This window comes from Aristolochia californica, unplaced genomic scaffold (genome assembly GCF_029961685.1).
Source record: "Aristolochia californica isolate CCGP_79_NKW_82.1479 unplaced genomic scaffold, dmAriCali1.0.hap1 SCAF_7, whole genome shotgun sequence".
NCBI lineage: Eukaryota > Viridiplantae > Streptophyta > Magnoliopsida > Piperales > Aristolochiaceae > Aristolochia > Aristolochia californica.
Window position 1 is genome coordinate 38804175 of NW_027182268.1, and position 14540 is coordinate 38818714.

The window sequence follows — 14540 nt, forward strand, 5'->3', positions numbered from 1 at the left end:
TAAGACCTCGCTATAACAAGGGTAACCAACTGCAAATATGAGTCAGGAACACTTCTAAGACTTCTAATACTCAGAAGGTGATTACAGAGTTTGGATTAGCCTGCGGCAGCCATGAGGACACTCTCTGCTCCCTTTGTGGTGGCAATATTATGTTTGATTGCCGCCGGAGGCGCTGCTGCGAGACCTCATGGTTTCAGCAATTCACCACCGTGTCATAAACACCGTAAATTCTCTCCCTGTGTGCCACTGCCACGGCCTCTCGCTTGGCCACCTCTGTCCTCCGCATTTACCCCACAATCTCCCCCATCCCCATCAAGAGATCGACACCGAAGTCACGGCTTTAACACCCCCCCGCTGCCTATATTCAACAAGCCGCCTCATTCACCACCACTCTGTTATCATCATCAGAGCAAGCCCCAGCAGCCTCCATCTTCATCTCTTCCTAGTCAATTCCCTTATAAATTTTCACCAGCATCACCGTCTCAGCCCCCTGTCTACCACAGCACATGGCCAACGCTTCCATTCCCATTCCCCAACAATGAAATCACCTCCTGCCCCAGACTCAAATGAGCACCCATCAGAGCCACCATTGTTTGCCCCTCCACATAAGCATCCCCATCCAGCTCAATCTGCTCCTTCGCCACAGACCTACCATCAATCTCCAGCTCCGCCTGCTCCATTTTTGCTTTCTCCTCAAGAGTAGTGAAGGTTTTCCCCCACTTCCATAGGATTTCGAGTCCTCGGCACCCTAATCAGGGCCTACAAATGATCACTAGAACTCCTACATCTTATAATAAATCTCTTTTCTCCCCCGACCCCTCTACTGCCCTTATCATCTTACAAGGGTCTTTTGCCCACAGCGTGACAACCGCCGCACTTCCGCAAGTTTTGATAGAAATCTTCCACTTCCTTGCATTTGTTCTACCCCCTTTTCCACCTTTCCTCTTATAAAACCTACTGACAGTTGATGATAATGCTCTAGTTTAGAGCCTGTTGACGCTTTCGATGTTCAGAGCTGATCAGTTTGTGTTTGATTGTTGAGAGATAAATAAATGGATCCAGTTGAACTGGTCGAGACTTCATTATGCATTTTCACAACTATTAATCTTCCTCACAACGGTAGTACCTACTGAATATTTATATGGTCAGACGAGCAACAAAAGAAATGTTTCATATTTAAAATTTCCAAGAATACTTTATTTTTTTCAAGTTTTCCCAAAAGTATTTGATCCTTCTGTGTATCAAAAAAGCACTTAATGAAACAGTTACAGGATCTGAAGAAGAAACTTTACAACCTACGTTTACTTATGATAGGCAGAGATAAAATTATGCTATCATTCTCACTCTGCAGCTTGTAACCAAACAATTCTCACTGCGGGCCATGTCTGCGCTTGCGAAGTTGATCTTCTATCTCTTCATAGTCTCTGGGGGCTTTTGGGGTCCCTTTTCTAACGACCCTTTTCATTCTGACTTTATCGTAAACCTTCTCATCCATGAGAGCATTCCTCTTTAGTTTTCTACTTGGCCTGTCTCTTTCGTTTACAGAATACTGTTCCCACACATCATCGGAGTCCTTTCTGCAGTCTTGCTGGTACCTATGCTTATGATCATGATGATGATGGTAATGGTGACCGTGGTGGTGGTGGAGCTTGTGGTTATGTTTGTCAGGATACCTCTGCTCCTCATGATCTCTTCGATGTGGATGACGAACCTCCTTTTTGTGGTGATGACGATTCTGATGGAACTGAATATCTTTTCCATGTTTTGGATCAACCCTACTTCTATGTTTCCCTGCTTGAAATCGATCCTCCCACCAGTCGTAAAGTGGATCAAACAATCCTTTCTGATGTAACAGCCACAACAGTATGATCCCTGCAGCATCAAATATAAAAATTAGCTGCTATATATGTTGACACAAGATTATTCTCAGTTCGCCAGGGTGACGGATTATACCTGCTGGAAAGATTGCCAAAAACAAGCCAAACATCACAATCCAACTTAGACAGATATATTGTATGTGACAACTGAAGTCGAAGAAACTTGAGCATTTGCCTCTGTTCATACGACACAATCATCAAAAGACATAACTAAGCTGTTCCCAAATGCAGCAAATTATTAGAACGTAAACGGGTTCCAAACCAATCACTGTAGCACGAAATACAGGCTTGACCGATGGAAGAAACATATTTGTGACTTTAAGTGCTTATATTCTACAAAAAGGCATACATCTTTTTAGAACAAGTACCTGCATGATTTACCAGTAAAAAAATCTACAAAATAGCCCCATATTGTCTTCCATATGCCTCCAATAGCATCAAAGAAACCATTTATTCCTTCCTTTCTGTCCTCAATATCCGATGCTATCTGCAATGTTTTAACGAATTTCAGTAACAAGTACATAAATAAATCTCTGTAGACAAACTCTCGAAAACTCTACAACCATGAGAAAAACAAAAATGGTCATGGTGAACAACCAATCACATGTTAGTTCTGTATGACACTCTTAAATCAATTCGAAGATGTGGTTCAGTTTAGTCTCTTATAAAAGTAGCTCATTTCCAGAGGTGAGGCTACTAGAAGAAAACTGAGTTTTTACTAGTTATTTATGTATAAAACATAATAGAAGAGCCATATAAAGAATAAAAATTATGCAATAATTAAACGTCATCGTTTTTTCACAATATAAGAGCGATATAAATCATGTTGATTGCAAGTTTTCATCTTTTTTTCTTTTTTCCTTAAACCGATGATAATGCAAGTTTTCATCTTTTTTTTCTTTTTTCCTTAAACTGATAATAATGCAAGTTTTCATCTAAAAGCAAGAGAAAAAGGAAAAATTTAAGGTTGCAGAATATTCTAAAATGTCAACAGACCTCAGTGCCATTGTCAAGAACAGTAGCTGTAGTAATAAATTGGCATTTTGCTCGATCAATTTCATTGAAATTGGAATCTTTCAGAATCGCTGCAGTCAGTCATTAATAAGATATGTCAACAAACCAAATTGATTTCAGAAGTCGCCTTAGCAAATCTTAAGGAAGCAAAAAATATAAAATCTGACAGGCCAAATCTCAAGGAAGTTCATTGTTTTGCCTTCCTAAGAAATAGTATGTACCTGAACACTCAAATTTTGCAGCTTGATCTGTGTTAGGATAGACTTTAAACGAGCATCTAGCAGTCTCTTTAGGTTTCATTATAAAGAACTGTTCCTGAAAGTATAAAATGTAGTAGCCGCTTATGGGAAACACTGGATAGTTCAAATTATTAATAATGTAAAAAAATTAATTTTAAATATAAAATTATAAAAAAATTAAATTACAAATTGTTTGGTTCGTCCTACCTCCATCTGACTGACACCCTTGGAGCAGTCAAACTGTTGAAACAATGTTTAAAGACAACATCTGTCAGTCAAGATTCAGAGAAGGTAGAAAAGAATCAAGTAACCTCAGATAAAATCTAGTTTTGGAAACGTTTACAGGCAAAAGAATTTGAAGAGAGACAAAATCTTCGAAGATAACACGAAAAAGGAAAAAATGAGTTACGTAATTAAAAAAGGCATCAGAACAGGAGCACTATAGAAAACACAGAAAAAGCAGAAAGAACGAAGAAAGATAACCTTCACTTAGGTTTCATTTGGCCAAGGAGCAAGATAAGGTGAGTGGTTTTGGCAGCCTCATTATTTTGTTCAAATTCACTTAGGTTTCATTTGGCCCAAGAGCAAGACGAGGTAAGTGGTTTTGGCAGCCTCATAATTTTGTTCAAACTTGTTGCGGAAACAAAGATTAAGAACTAGCCAATAGACCTTGTGACTGATGTCCTTGTTTTCTTTTTTCTCTTTCAGTCGTTTATCTATATTTGAAGTGCCTAAAGAGAAAAGCTTGGCTTCCAGCTACGAAAATGGGAAGAGTTTAATAAGGGTAGGCTTCCACCTAAGTTGTAGTTAAGCTGATTTTTAGGACAAGACATAAACACAAGAGATCTAAGGGAATGATAGAAGAGAGGAATTCTAACTCTTGGGAGAGAGGAGAGAAAAAACCAAGGGTGAAAAGGAAGAGGAAAAGAGAGAGGTGTATGGACAAATTTTAGCCAAGTTGAAGAGTCTAGAATGCTCTACCCCATACTTTGAGGTTATATTTATAGTTATATGAATGTATTTACAACGACTACATTACCTTAGGGCTACATGCTTCAAAAGGAAAAAGACATAAGAGGACATACAACAACTTGCATAATTACAATTCAATGCCATTCTCTATGAAATTTCTCCTTATTTACTAGTCATGCCACCCCTACACGCGTGGGTATCTCTTAACATAGTGCCTTACAGTAAGTCTTATACATTCTGAGCCATGTATATCAAGGAATGATATGCAGAGAAAAAACACAGCGAAGAATTTGTAAGAGAATTATATAAAATGATAATACCGTTAAGCTGTATGACGCCTCCAGTTTACCAATGTTCTTAGTTGTGATTGTGGCCGTCCCAAATTGTGTTAAAGCTTCAAATGTAGGAATTGTTACACTTAGTATTTTCCCTGGACTCCTAAACATAGATACAAATAATTAAACACCAATACCACAAGAAAGTATGAAAACTTTACATCTGCAATCATTCAAGAAAAGAGAGAATGAAACAATAATTTTTACCTTTGATAGACATATTCTATATCATCAGCACTCAGTTCAATTAATAGATTTGTGTTTAAAGCTTCTGTTATTCCTATAGAGAATGAATGTGTTCCAGCATTCTGGAAATGGTTACAAAGAAAATCTTCAAAAAACAAGTATGAAGAAAGATGAAATAGGATATACATGTAAATACAACATACAACAAAGAAAATGAAACTTAACTGGATGTTGGTTGATTCTTTCAAACCTACCCTCCACTCTATATTGGGGCAACTGATTCCTGCTGATCCGGTTTTGATCAGCCTGTTAAAGAAAAAATTAACAAGTGCATTTGTGCATAAACGTAAAATTATGAGCATCATAGTTAGCTTCAGGTTGAAAGTACGAACATCCCAGAAATTCCACAACTGATTATGCAAGCAACTCCTTAATGGTGAAGAACAGAAGTTTGGTTGTCCACTAAAAGCTTCATAACTGACACCGATTTTGTTGCATTCAATGCCATCTAATGTAAATCTCACTCTCTCCAGAAGCATCCACATGGAGAAATTTCTTCCTGTATTATGTGGCTGACCTTCAAAACCCTTCAACCATCGAACAAGCATTAGTTGCAGCATTAACCAAACAGAAACTTCAATAATGGAGCACAACAAGACCATCAAGGAGAAACACAGATTTTAAAAGCTAGTTTCCAAGGGCCATTAGCTAAAATAAGTTATTTCCTTGGCTCCTCTTTCAACATGATAGTTTGATATCTCAATTTGTCAAAAAGAGGTCCTTACGAAGTTTTATGTGTTAGGAATTAGACACCTTAGTTTAATACTAACGAGAGCAATAATAATTGAAGAAGAAGAAACAATCAAACATGAATACACAATATTTATATAGGTTTGCCTCAAGGTGAGAATACGTCTTGTTCTTCTGCCGCTGCTATAATTCACTATGATGAAGAAGAAGTTTACAAGAGAAATCGCATATACTCAAACTCTTAGTGTTTTGCTCTAACCTCTCCTCACGCAACTCATGATCCTCAATCACAAAATACTAAAAGAAAACTAGGGCAACCAAAATGCAAATGTGAAATCCTCAAACTACCCTTAACGAAACAACAGTCAATATATCCCCCAAAGGTTCATCCACATGCTGACTTTGCGTAAGGCGTTAATTAGACTCTACAACTTAACATTAAGTTTAATTGAAAACCTATTTGCTAATACCAACCCATAATAAATGTGGTTAGATCTGCCTAACAGAAACCATTTTTGGACATGAGAGCAAGTAGGTGCTCATCTTGTTAGCTATGAAAGAATGATCAAAGTTAATGTAGAATGCTGATGCTAACATACCTGCCTTGGGGTTACTAGATAGAAATCTTCAAAGGATGGAATACTAGTATAGCCAACAAAGTCACCAATAAGGTTAACTCTTAAGAAATTGTCGTTGGACATTGCTGTTCTATTTTCAGGGCCGACAATCACTTCCTGTCACCAAAGTTTATTCCAAATGGAAAAAAATTAATTTCATTAAAATTCATATAAGAATTAAAAGGTATACTGGTACAGTTTTAAGCTTAATGATGTATATAGATTAGATTGATGATAAATAGTGTTGCAGAAGAATACTGAAAAGAAAAATATTTGGAAGAACAGACAGAGAGATGAGACTTACTGATGTTTGTGCTCCTTTCTTCACTTGAATTCGGACATTAAAACCAAGTGATCGCCTCCCAATTCCAAACACATGGAACCTTCAGTGAAAAGAAAAGAAAAAAGAAAATAACCTTTTCTAGGAATCACTGATTAAAGGATATTTTTTTTTTTAAAATTTTCAACAGAATAATGAGGATGATGATGATGATAGTAATAATATTTAATCTTGCTTATATACCATAAAGGAGATTAAAGAGACAAATAGGTAGCAAAATAAATAATAGAGATATCATGTTAATTTCCATACCAATCACCTGGAAATCGAAGACAGTGTGCAGTGTTGGCCTTTCCTTTTAACAATTTATCAACTATTCAAAATCAACACAAACGCCTTGTTAGGAAAGTGGTGAGAAAAACCAATTTTTTCAGTCTACAAGAAAATTCTAATAAATGGAGTCAAAACCAGCGCTTACAAAAGTTTCCACATGAAGATGGTGCACGACGCCATGGTCCACAGGGACAACAAATAGGCTATTTGCAAGAACATGAGAGGAGATTAATTTAGATTATATGATAAGTAGAAAAACCCACACGAAAATCTGATCTCACCTGTGTGCTCTCAATAAAATGACCACTTTGATCTTTCAACCTTTTTAAGGAGAAGTCAATATTAATATTCAGTAAAATAATGAATGCAAATTTTGATTTATTTGAAATGGACAAATAAAATGAGCAAGAAGCAATTACAACCGGAGTATATTTGAAAATTATTTAGGAGAACACGATTGTCACTCATATCATAGCAGAATTACTTGCCTCTCGCATATTTTCACGACTTTGGCACTGGCATCTGCCTCACATTTGCGTGTTCTAACATAATACTCCACAGGTTTGTAAGGAACATCCTGAAAGGAGTTGATCATACATTAACTGTTGCAAGATATGTACAAGAAAATCCTATACACCATTTGCAGCAAGTTGGGCGTTTGTGATATTGTCACACCCCCGGTTTGAGTGGAAGTGTTGGAAGATGGGCCCAAACCCACAGACCAAGAAGAATGCCCACAGGTCCACACAATGGTGGCATGATGATAAATAAATAGTCATCTCACAAAAATGGCACTGATGTAATTAATTTATGATTTATGTTTTTGATTTATTCTTACTAGGATGAAGGGTATTTTTGTAATATTAATACTTTTGATATCTATAAATACAAATTAAGAGAGATGGTTTGGATACTACAAAAAAGAAACTATGAGCAGAAATTGGCAAAGAACTACGAAGGGCAATGAATATCGATGACCACTAAAATGGATAAAAAAGAATAATTCAGCTTGCCTCCTCCCTCTGTTTGTTGACAAACAAGTTAAACCACTAAAAAACACTTATCCGAATTTAATCTAATTTTAAAGACACAAAGGCCTCATAAGGGATCATCATCATCATAATGTTTGAGATTGGCTATAGAAATAAAACTAACTTATCAGCAACAAATAAAATCATCGTACCCGTATGTATGTTATCTCGTACAAGGCATATGCTGCTGATTTATTGATATTAATAATCGGAGGTGTTCTTATTGTCTGCATCTGGTGAGTTGCATTATCCTCCGCCTCGACCAGTTGTGCTACAATGGAAGCTTCTCCTCCACTCTGCAGAAAAAAAAAAGGAAACACATCAGATAAAACCTTGCGACTAAGAACTAAGAGAAACGCGCATTTGGATGATAAGTTAATAGAAAATCTGAATCACTCACCGATCCACTAGGCACTGCCATATTCACAACGATCTTTTGCTTGCAGGCCAGTTTGTCTACACCTGACTGCTTCTCGCACTTTTCAATCTTAGATTTGGAAAGGATTTCCACACAGAAAACCCTTTCTGATATCAGCAAATAGATAGCGATAAGAAGCAAGACAACATCCCTTCTTCCTCCTCTTTCTCGTTTCATCTACATTTTCGAAAATAGAACAAAATAAGTGAGAAACCCAATAGCTTGTCTCCAAATTCAGAGATAACAATAGAAACTTCAAATAGAGAAAAAGAACGTCTCACAATTTCTCGTAAAAAAAATAAAAGGAATATTTAATCGGTCAATAACATTGGAAAAATAGTTCACCTCTCACTCCTTTCAACAACTTCAATCAATTCTGGTTCCGTTTTAAAATGGAATTTTGGGTTCTTGGGAAGAAGATCGGCAGTTAGAGTGGAAACAGCCGTTCCCGCGCAGTCTTCGTCCGAGCAGTATTTCAAAATTTGCCACTCCAACATGGTTGACATAAAAGCCATCGGTACTTCTCTAACTGTCACGTCTCCACCTTTTGCGCCAACCGCTGGAGGATCTTGACCGTTCATCTAGTATCCCATGGCTGGGATTTAGACGCGCATCATAAAAGTTTCTTTCCCCTACGTAACACTTACTGCAGATAAAAAACATAGCCTTTGATGGCAAAGAACAAATTAGGATGAAAAATAAACTTTACTAATATTGAAATACGTTTTTCTGAAGTTGTTAAAATTCTATACCTAATTGATTTGTATTGAGTTGAGATCTGCTGAAACAAAGAGAGAAAAGTAAGAACTTGTGAAAAGCAAGTCATCATCACTGTCACTAAATCATGACCAGTTCTTCTCTTACCTCCAAATAGGAAATATAGTTGACAGAGTTAAATAGCAGAGCTCTTGTTTAAATTATCAGAAGCCAAGACTTTTACCGTTTCTCTGGTTTCCTTCCACACTCGAAGACAAACAACAGCGAGCATCAATCCGGAGTGGCATTATAATTAGATGGAACCAGTCGCATGAATGCAGAGAGGCCTTTCAGGAAGTTGGCCGGCCAAATCAAACTTCCCTTAAAAATTTCTGGGCGACCCTTTCTTTTTTGTAACTTGTAAACACAAGTCATGATAATAAGCTTTGAGGCAACTTCCTGATATACAATAGGTCTATGTTTTCTGTCTGGACCCAGTCATTGCAAACGTCAACGAGTTTTGTTATATAAGGAGCTGCCGGAGTTTCGGACTTTCATAAGACAAATCAAAGAAAGAAACTCCAATAGTCCTGCGACTCGATTTTTCTGATTGAAACGGGGGCATGGAGCCTCTCAAGAAGCTGTCATGGCTTTGGCTGGCCGTGGTACTCATGGCAACCAACGTCTCGGCATATGATCCACCAACCTATTATCCATACTATCAATCGCCACTGCCGCCATCTCCATATTATTACAAATCGCCGCCGCCTCCCTCTCCATCCCCACCACCACCTTACTACTACGAGTCTCCACCACCACCATCACCCTCTCCCCCTCCTCCTTACTACTATCAATCGCCACCGCCTCCATCTCCTTCGCCACCTCCTCCATACTACTACTCATCTCCACCGCCGCCTTCACCTTCTCCACCACCTCCATACTATTACAAATCCCCTCCACCACCTTCTCCATCACCACCGCCTCCCTACTACTACAAATCTCCACCACCTCCTTCTCCATCTCCACCTCCTCCCTATTACTACAAGTCACCACCACCACCATCACCATCCCCACCACCTCCCTATTATTATAAGTCTCCACCACCACCATTCCCATCCCCACCTCCTCCTTACTACTACAAATCACCACCACCTCCACCTCCTCCCTACTACTACAAGTCACCACCACCACCACCACCATCCCCATCCCCGCTTCCTTACTACTACAAGTCTCCACCACCACCATCTCCATCCCCATCTCCTCCGTACTACTACAATTCTTCACCACCTCCGTCTCCATCACCCCCTCCTCCTTATGACTACAAATCACTGCCACCACAATCCCCATCCCCCCCTCCTTACTACTACAAGTCTCCCCCACTGCCATCTCCATCCCCACCTCCTCCGTACTATTACAAGTCTCCACCACCTCCGTCCCCATCACCACCTCCTCCTTACGAATACAAATCACCGCCACCACCATCCCCATCCCCGCCTCCTCCTTACTACTACAAGTCTCCACCACCGCCATCTCCATCCCCACCTCCTCCGTACTACTACAAGTCTCCACCACCTCCTCCTTACGACTACAAATCACCGCCACCGCCATCTCCATCCCCACCTCCTCCGTACTATTACAAGTCACCGCCTCCACCTTCTCCTTCACCTCCTCCATATTACTATAAGTCGCCATCACCACCACCACCATCCCCATCCCCACCTCCCCCATACTATTATAAGTCCCCACCACCTTCTCCTTCGCCACCTCCCCCTTACTATTAGTGTCCCCATTACTATGTTTTGAATCAATTGCCACAAGATAAGCTTCTCAGTCATGTCTAGTAATAAGAAACGTCATGTGTTAGAATGACCAAGTTTCAGGCATACCAAGCTCCTTGGAGCATGGATCTACTTATTAGCCAGTTTGCTTTCAATAAGCTGAGTAAGATGTGTTCCTTATATTTGCCAAATATTCATTGTATTTGCTGTATTCTCTTTGTACTATGAGCTTGTGCATCTTCAAAGAAATTTGTCAAATTTCAAACATCTTATATTAGGTGCAAATTGCAAAAACACTTGAAGAAACTAAAACTGGTACATAGCTACGCAGTTGAAGAAGTTGAATCAAATATCTAGTTGCAGGTCAGGATTACTTGACAATGTTACCTTCCGTGTAAATTCTTCTTTCCTGATTCTTTCACCATTTTCTTTGATAGAAAAGCAAATTTAATAGGAACGAACTGAAAAAGTCCCGCGCAAGACTGAAGACTAGTTGATAGTGAGCCATTGTCGTTGGCCAGAGAAATTACATTTCAGTATGAGACAAAACCAGAGCCTTCTATTTACTTAAAACAACTCATGACGGCATGAATGATTGTGAAGAACCTATATGAACAAACAGCCTTGATTCTGTCTCATTCTAAGATACTGGAGATCCAAAGCCGTGTTCCTTTTTCTAATTCATGTACAAACTGCAATCCAACCATGATTTACCCTATATTATCACCTGCTTGTTCTTAAATGGTTTTCATATAGAGAGAGAGGGAGAAAGCTGACAGGAATCCACCTTGACTGTACATAACTTTTTGCTTCTTAGAAAACTTACATTATTTACAAGAAAGATGTCATTGTTTGATTATATTTATAAGGGCTTTTTACCAATATAACAGTTTAAAAAAATATATTTTGAAAAATAACGACGCCATGAACTTATTTTCAAAATACCGAACTTTGACCGGTCCATTGTACATGTGTACAGTCAAAGCGACACGTAAGTTTTGACTACATACGTGTTGCCATGTCATCCATGTAGTGTGAGTGGATGAAAACATCGGTTGCCACATCATTATTCCAACACATCATCTGTCACGTCATTAAATAATAAAAATTTGAATAAAGTTTAAAAATTTTAAAATATTTATTAATTAAAAAAATTATCGTTACACTTTTATTACTTTATATATTTTTTTAAAAAATAAGTATACTAATTATATATAAAATATTTGGAAATTTAAAATATTTAGAAATAGAAAAAATCTTACCCATTTATTATGGATTTAAAATATTTAAAATTTAAAATATATACAAAAAAATATTTTAGAGTTTAAAAATACAATTTATTTGTATACCTTTTATGACCTTATTTAAAAAATAATAAATTATTAAAAAAATATATATTAGTTAATTAAAAATCTTATTACACCTTTTATTATCAATTTAAAATATTTATTAACTTAAAAAATATGAAAATTTTATTTGAGTTTAAAAATAAATGTATCGATTAATTTGTAGGTTTAAAGCTCTCGATGGAAGCATTGAAGCAAAAAATGTTAAGTTGTGGTCAAGGCAAAAGGGAAAGTAAATGTTATACAATGATGTCAAAGAGATCGTTAATTGGAGCCATGGCATCCCAACATATTTGACATGGGTTTGAAAGACTGAAATTACATTTCTTGAACCAAGTTATAGCACACCCAGTTTTTCTAACAACCTTCACAGAGGACGAACCAAATAGACTCAAGCTGTAAAGCAAACCCAACATAGAGGACAAACTTCATTTATTTAGCTAGATAAAATTATGCATTCAACAAGTTTAAAAGTTGTCTCAAGTCTCAACAGCCAAAGGTACACCTAGCTCATTCATCATCATAATGTTTGCGATGGTGGTGATGTTTGTCGTGGCGACGCTCCTTTTCCTCATCATCAGAGTCATCCTTCTAACAAGTAGTTTCATCAATAAGTGAAAAATTAAAATCTCCCTGTGACTCTCATCTGATATCATTGCATGACTCCGTGCATAATCTACAAAGTCATTCTGGTATGTCTCCAAGTTTATCCACCCATTACCAATCTGCACACAGTTTTCAATATTTTTTTCTTAATTTGAAAGCTCTAAATATGATCAATGGAAAGTCATATATTAATAAATAATTTTACATCAAAATATCAAAGAATATTTAAATTCTCATTCCACTCTTTTTTCTGATTATAACAAAGGGCCTTGCCTGAAATTTCTTCATTTATATAAACGTATCGGTCTTTGTCGGAACAACTCTTCCAAAACTGGCGGGTTTCGACATTTTCTAGAGTGATGCCCCGATTGTTTACATCTACCACAAACATAGGTACCACGTTCCCCTTAATCCATTTTTGTACGTATACGAACTAAACGTGGACAACCTGGTTGCTTGCTTGCAATTGGTGGAACAACTCGAACACCCGTATTAGGCCAATAGATTTTATCTTTAGGAGGATAAAATCCAATTGCATATGTTCCTTTATATGCCATTGTTGTATACCAAGGACCGCACAATTGATTGAAATCATAATTGATTTTGCACCCACTGCAATGGCATGGGTACAAGGAATTTTTTTCCATTTGAAAACGGGTGCATGTACATGTCATATTCGCCAAATCAACCTGATACAACTTTTCATCAGCCATAGTGATTTCATACATACTATTCAGATACTGATGTACACGACATGCTCTTGCTGTATCCATCTTATTTTTTAGAGAAACAACAATAGAGGGAGTACAGAATGATGTCATTTTTCCTGCAGATTCATGTCTTTTCACAAAAAAATTATTCAATCTATAAAAGGTTGCTACCACCAATGCTTGAATTGGAAGCCTTCTAGCACCTCTTAGAACATTATTAAATCTCTCAGACAAATTGGTGGTCAACACACCAAAGCGAACATTGTCATCGTGTGCCAATGACCCAAACTCAGGACTCAATTGTCCTTCTGTCAATAATTCTTTCGTTCTCTCACTTTGTTGCTCAATCAACTCCAATGTATGATCAAATTCAATAATATTTGTCTTCCTTGTTGCAGACCATATGAGAGCATTCAATGTTTCATTTTTGAACGTCTTCTTGAAATTGGCAACTAAATGAGGCACACAAAAATGATGAAAACATTCTGGAGGTGAAAATTATCTCTGGACCGCCCTTATTAAACCCTTTTGAAGATCTGAAATCAAAGTAAATGGTTTTCTTCTTTTAATAACAAAACGATCTAGACAAGATAAAAACCATTCCCAACTTTTTTGAATTTCTGATTCAATAATAGCAAAAGCTAGAGGAAAAAAACCATTGTTCCCATCAAGAGTAGCAGTAATCAATAGACAAGGAGGATACTTTCCATATAAATGTGTTCCATCAACACTAATAAGGGGCTACAGTATTGGAATCCTACAATGGATGACCCAAATGCCCAAAAAACACACTTAAACATCCTTTCATGGCCAAATTCCTCACAACACAGTATAAATTCATTAGCTAGATTCGCCTCTTTTATTGCATCTAAAAACCATGGCAAAAGATTATATGATTCATCCCAATCACCAATAATTGCTTTTATAGCCTTGCATTTTGCTCTCCATGTTTTCCCATACTTGACAGAGATATGATACTTATCTTTCATGATCTGTTGCATATCATTAGGACTCAAAGTAAATTTCGTCCTCATTGTTGGCATAATGACTTTACAAATGAAAGATGATGTACACACTTGATTATCTTGACGAATAATACTATTAACACAAGTGTGATCTCCACCATACTTTCTTATCTTAAATTGATGAATCATTCGATCACATGATGCAGAAACACTCCAGGGGCATCCATCTACACCACATTTAATTTTATAATCACAACCGCTAGACCTTAATGTTTTAACATGTCTTTCAATCGAGTATTTTCTCAAAAAATATACCATTTGGGACTTATCCTCAAATATTTGACCCACGCTGATATTATTTGATGTCGAGTCTAAAATATTTATTAT

At 37.3% G+C, this 14540-nt stretch overlaps 2 protein-coding genes across 2 annotated transcripts; one reads left to right on the forward strand and one right to left on the reverse strand.

Annotated features, from left to right (window-relative positions):
* Positions 1 to 1369: 1369 nt before the first annotated feature.
* LOC137937437 (protein HAPLESS 2) lies at positions 1370 to 8633 on the reverse strand. Its single transcript, XM_068782497.1, has 19 exons — positions 8418 to 8633; positions 8035 to 8229; positions 7787 to 7930; positions 7092 to 7180; positions 6885 to 6924; positions 6749 to 6806; positions 6583 to 6643; positions 6295 to 6373; positions 5973 to 6107; positions 5016 to 5210; positions 4849 to 4929; positions 4645 to 4745; positions 4423 to 4540; positions 3338 to 3370; positions 3113 to 3206; positions 2874 to 2962; positions 2246 to 2364; positions 1954 to 2054; positions 1370 to 1872 (listed from the first exon to the last, which is right to left on the reverse strand). The coding sequence occupies exons 1-19, from the start codon at positions 8631 to 8633 to the stop codon at positions 1370 to 1372; spliced, it is 2451 nt and encodes an 816-aa protein (XP_068638598.1).
* A 738-nt stretch (positions 8634 to 9371) lies between these two features.
* LOC137937438 (extensin-2-like) lies at positions 9372 to 10529 on the forward strand. The gene has a single exon (XM_068782498.1). It carries the CDS (start codon positions 9372 to 9374, stop codon positions 10527 to 10529), a length of 1158 nt encoding a protein of 385 aa, XP_068638599.1.
* Positions 10530 to 14540: the final 4011 nt, after the last annotated feature.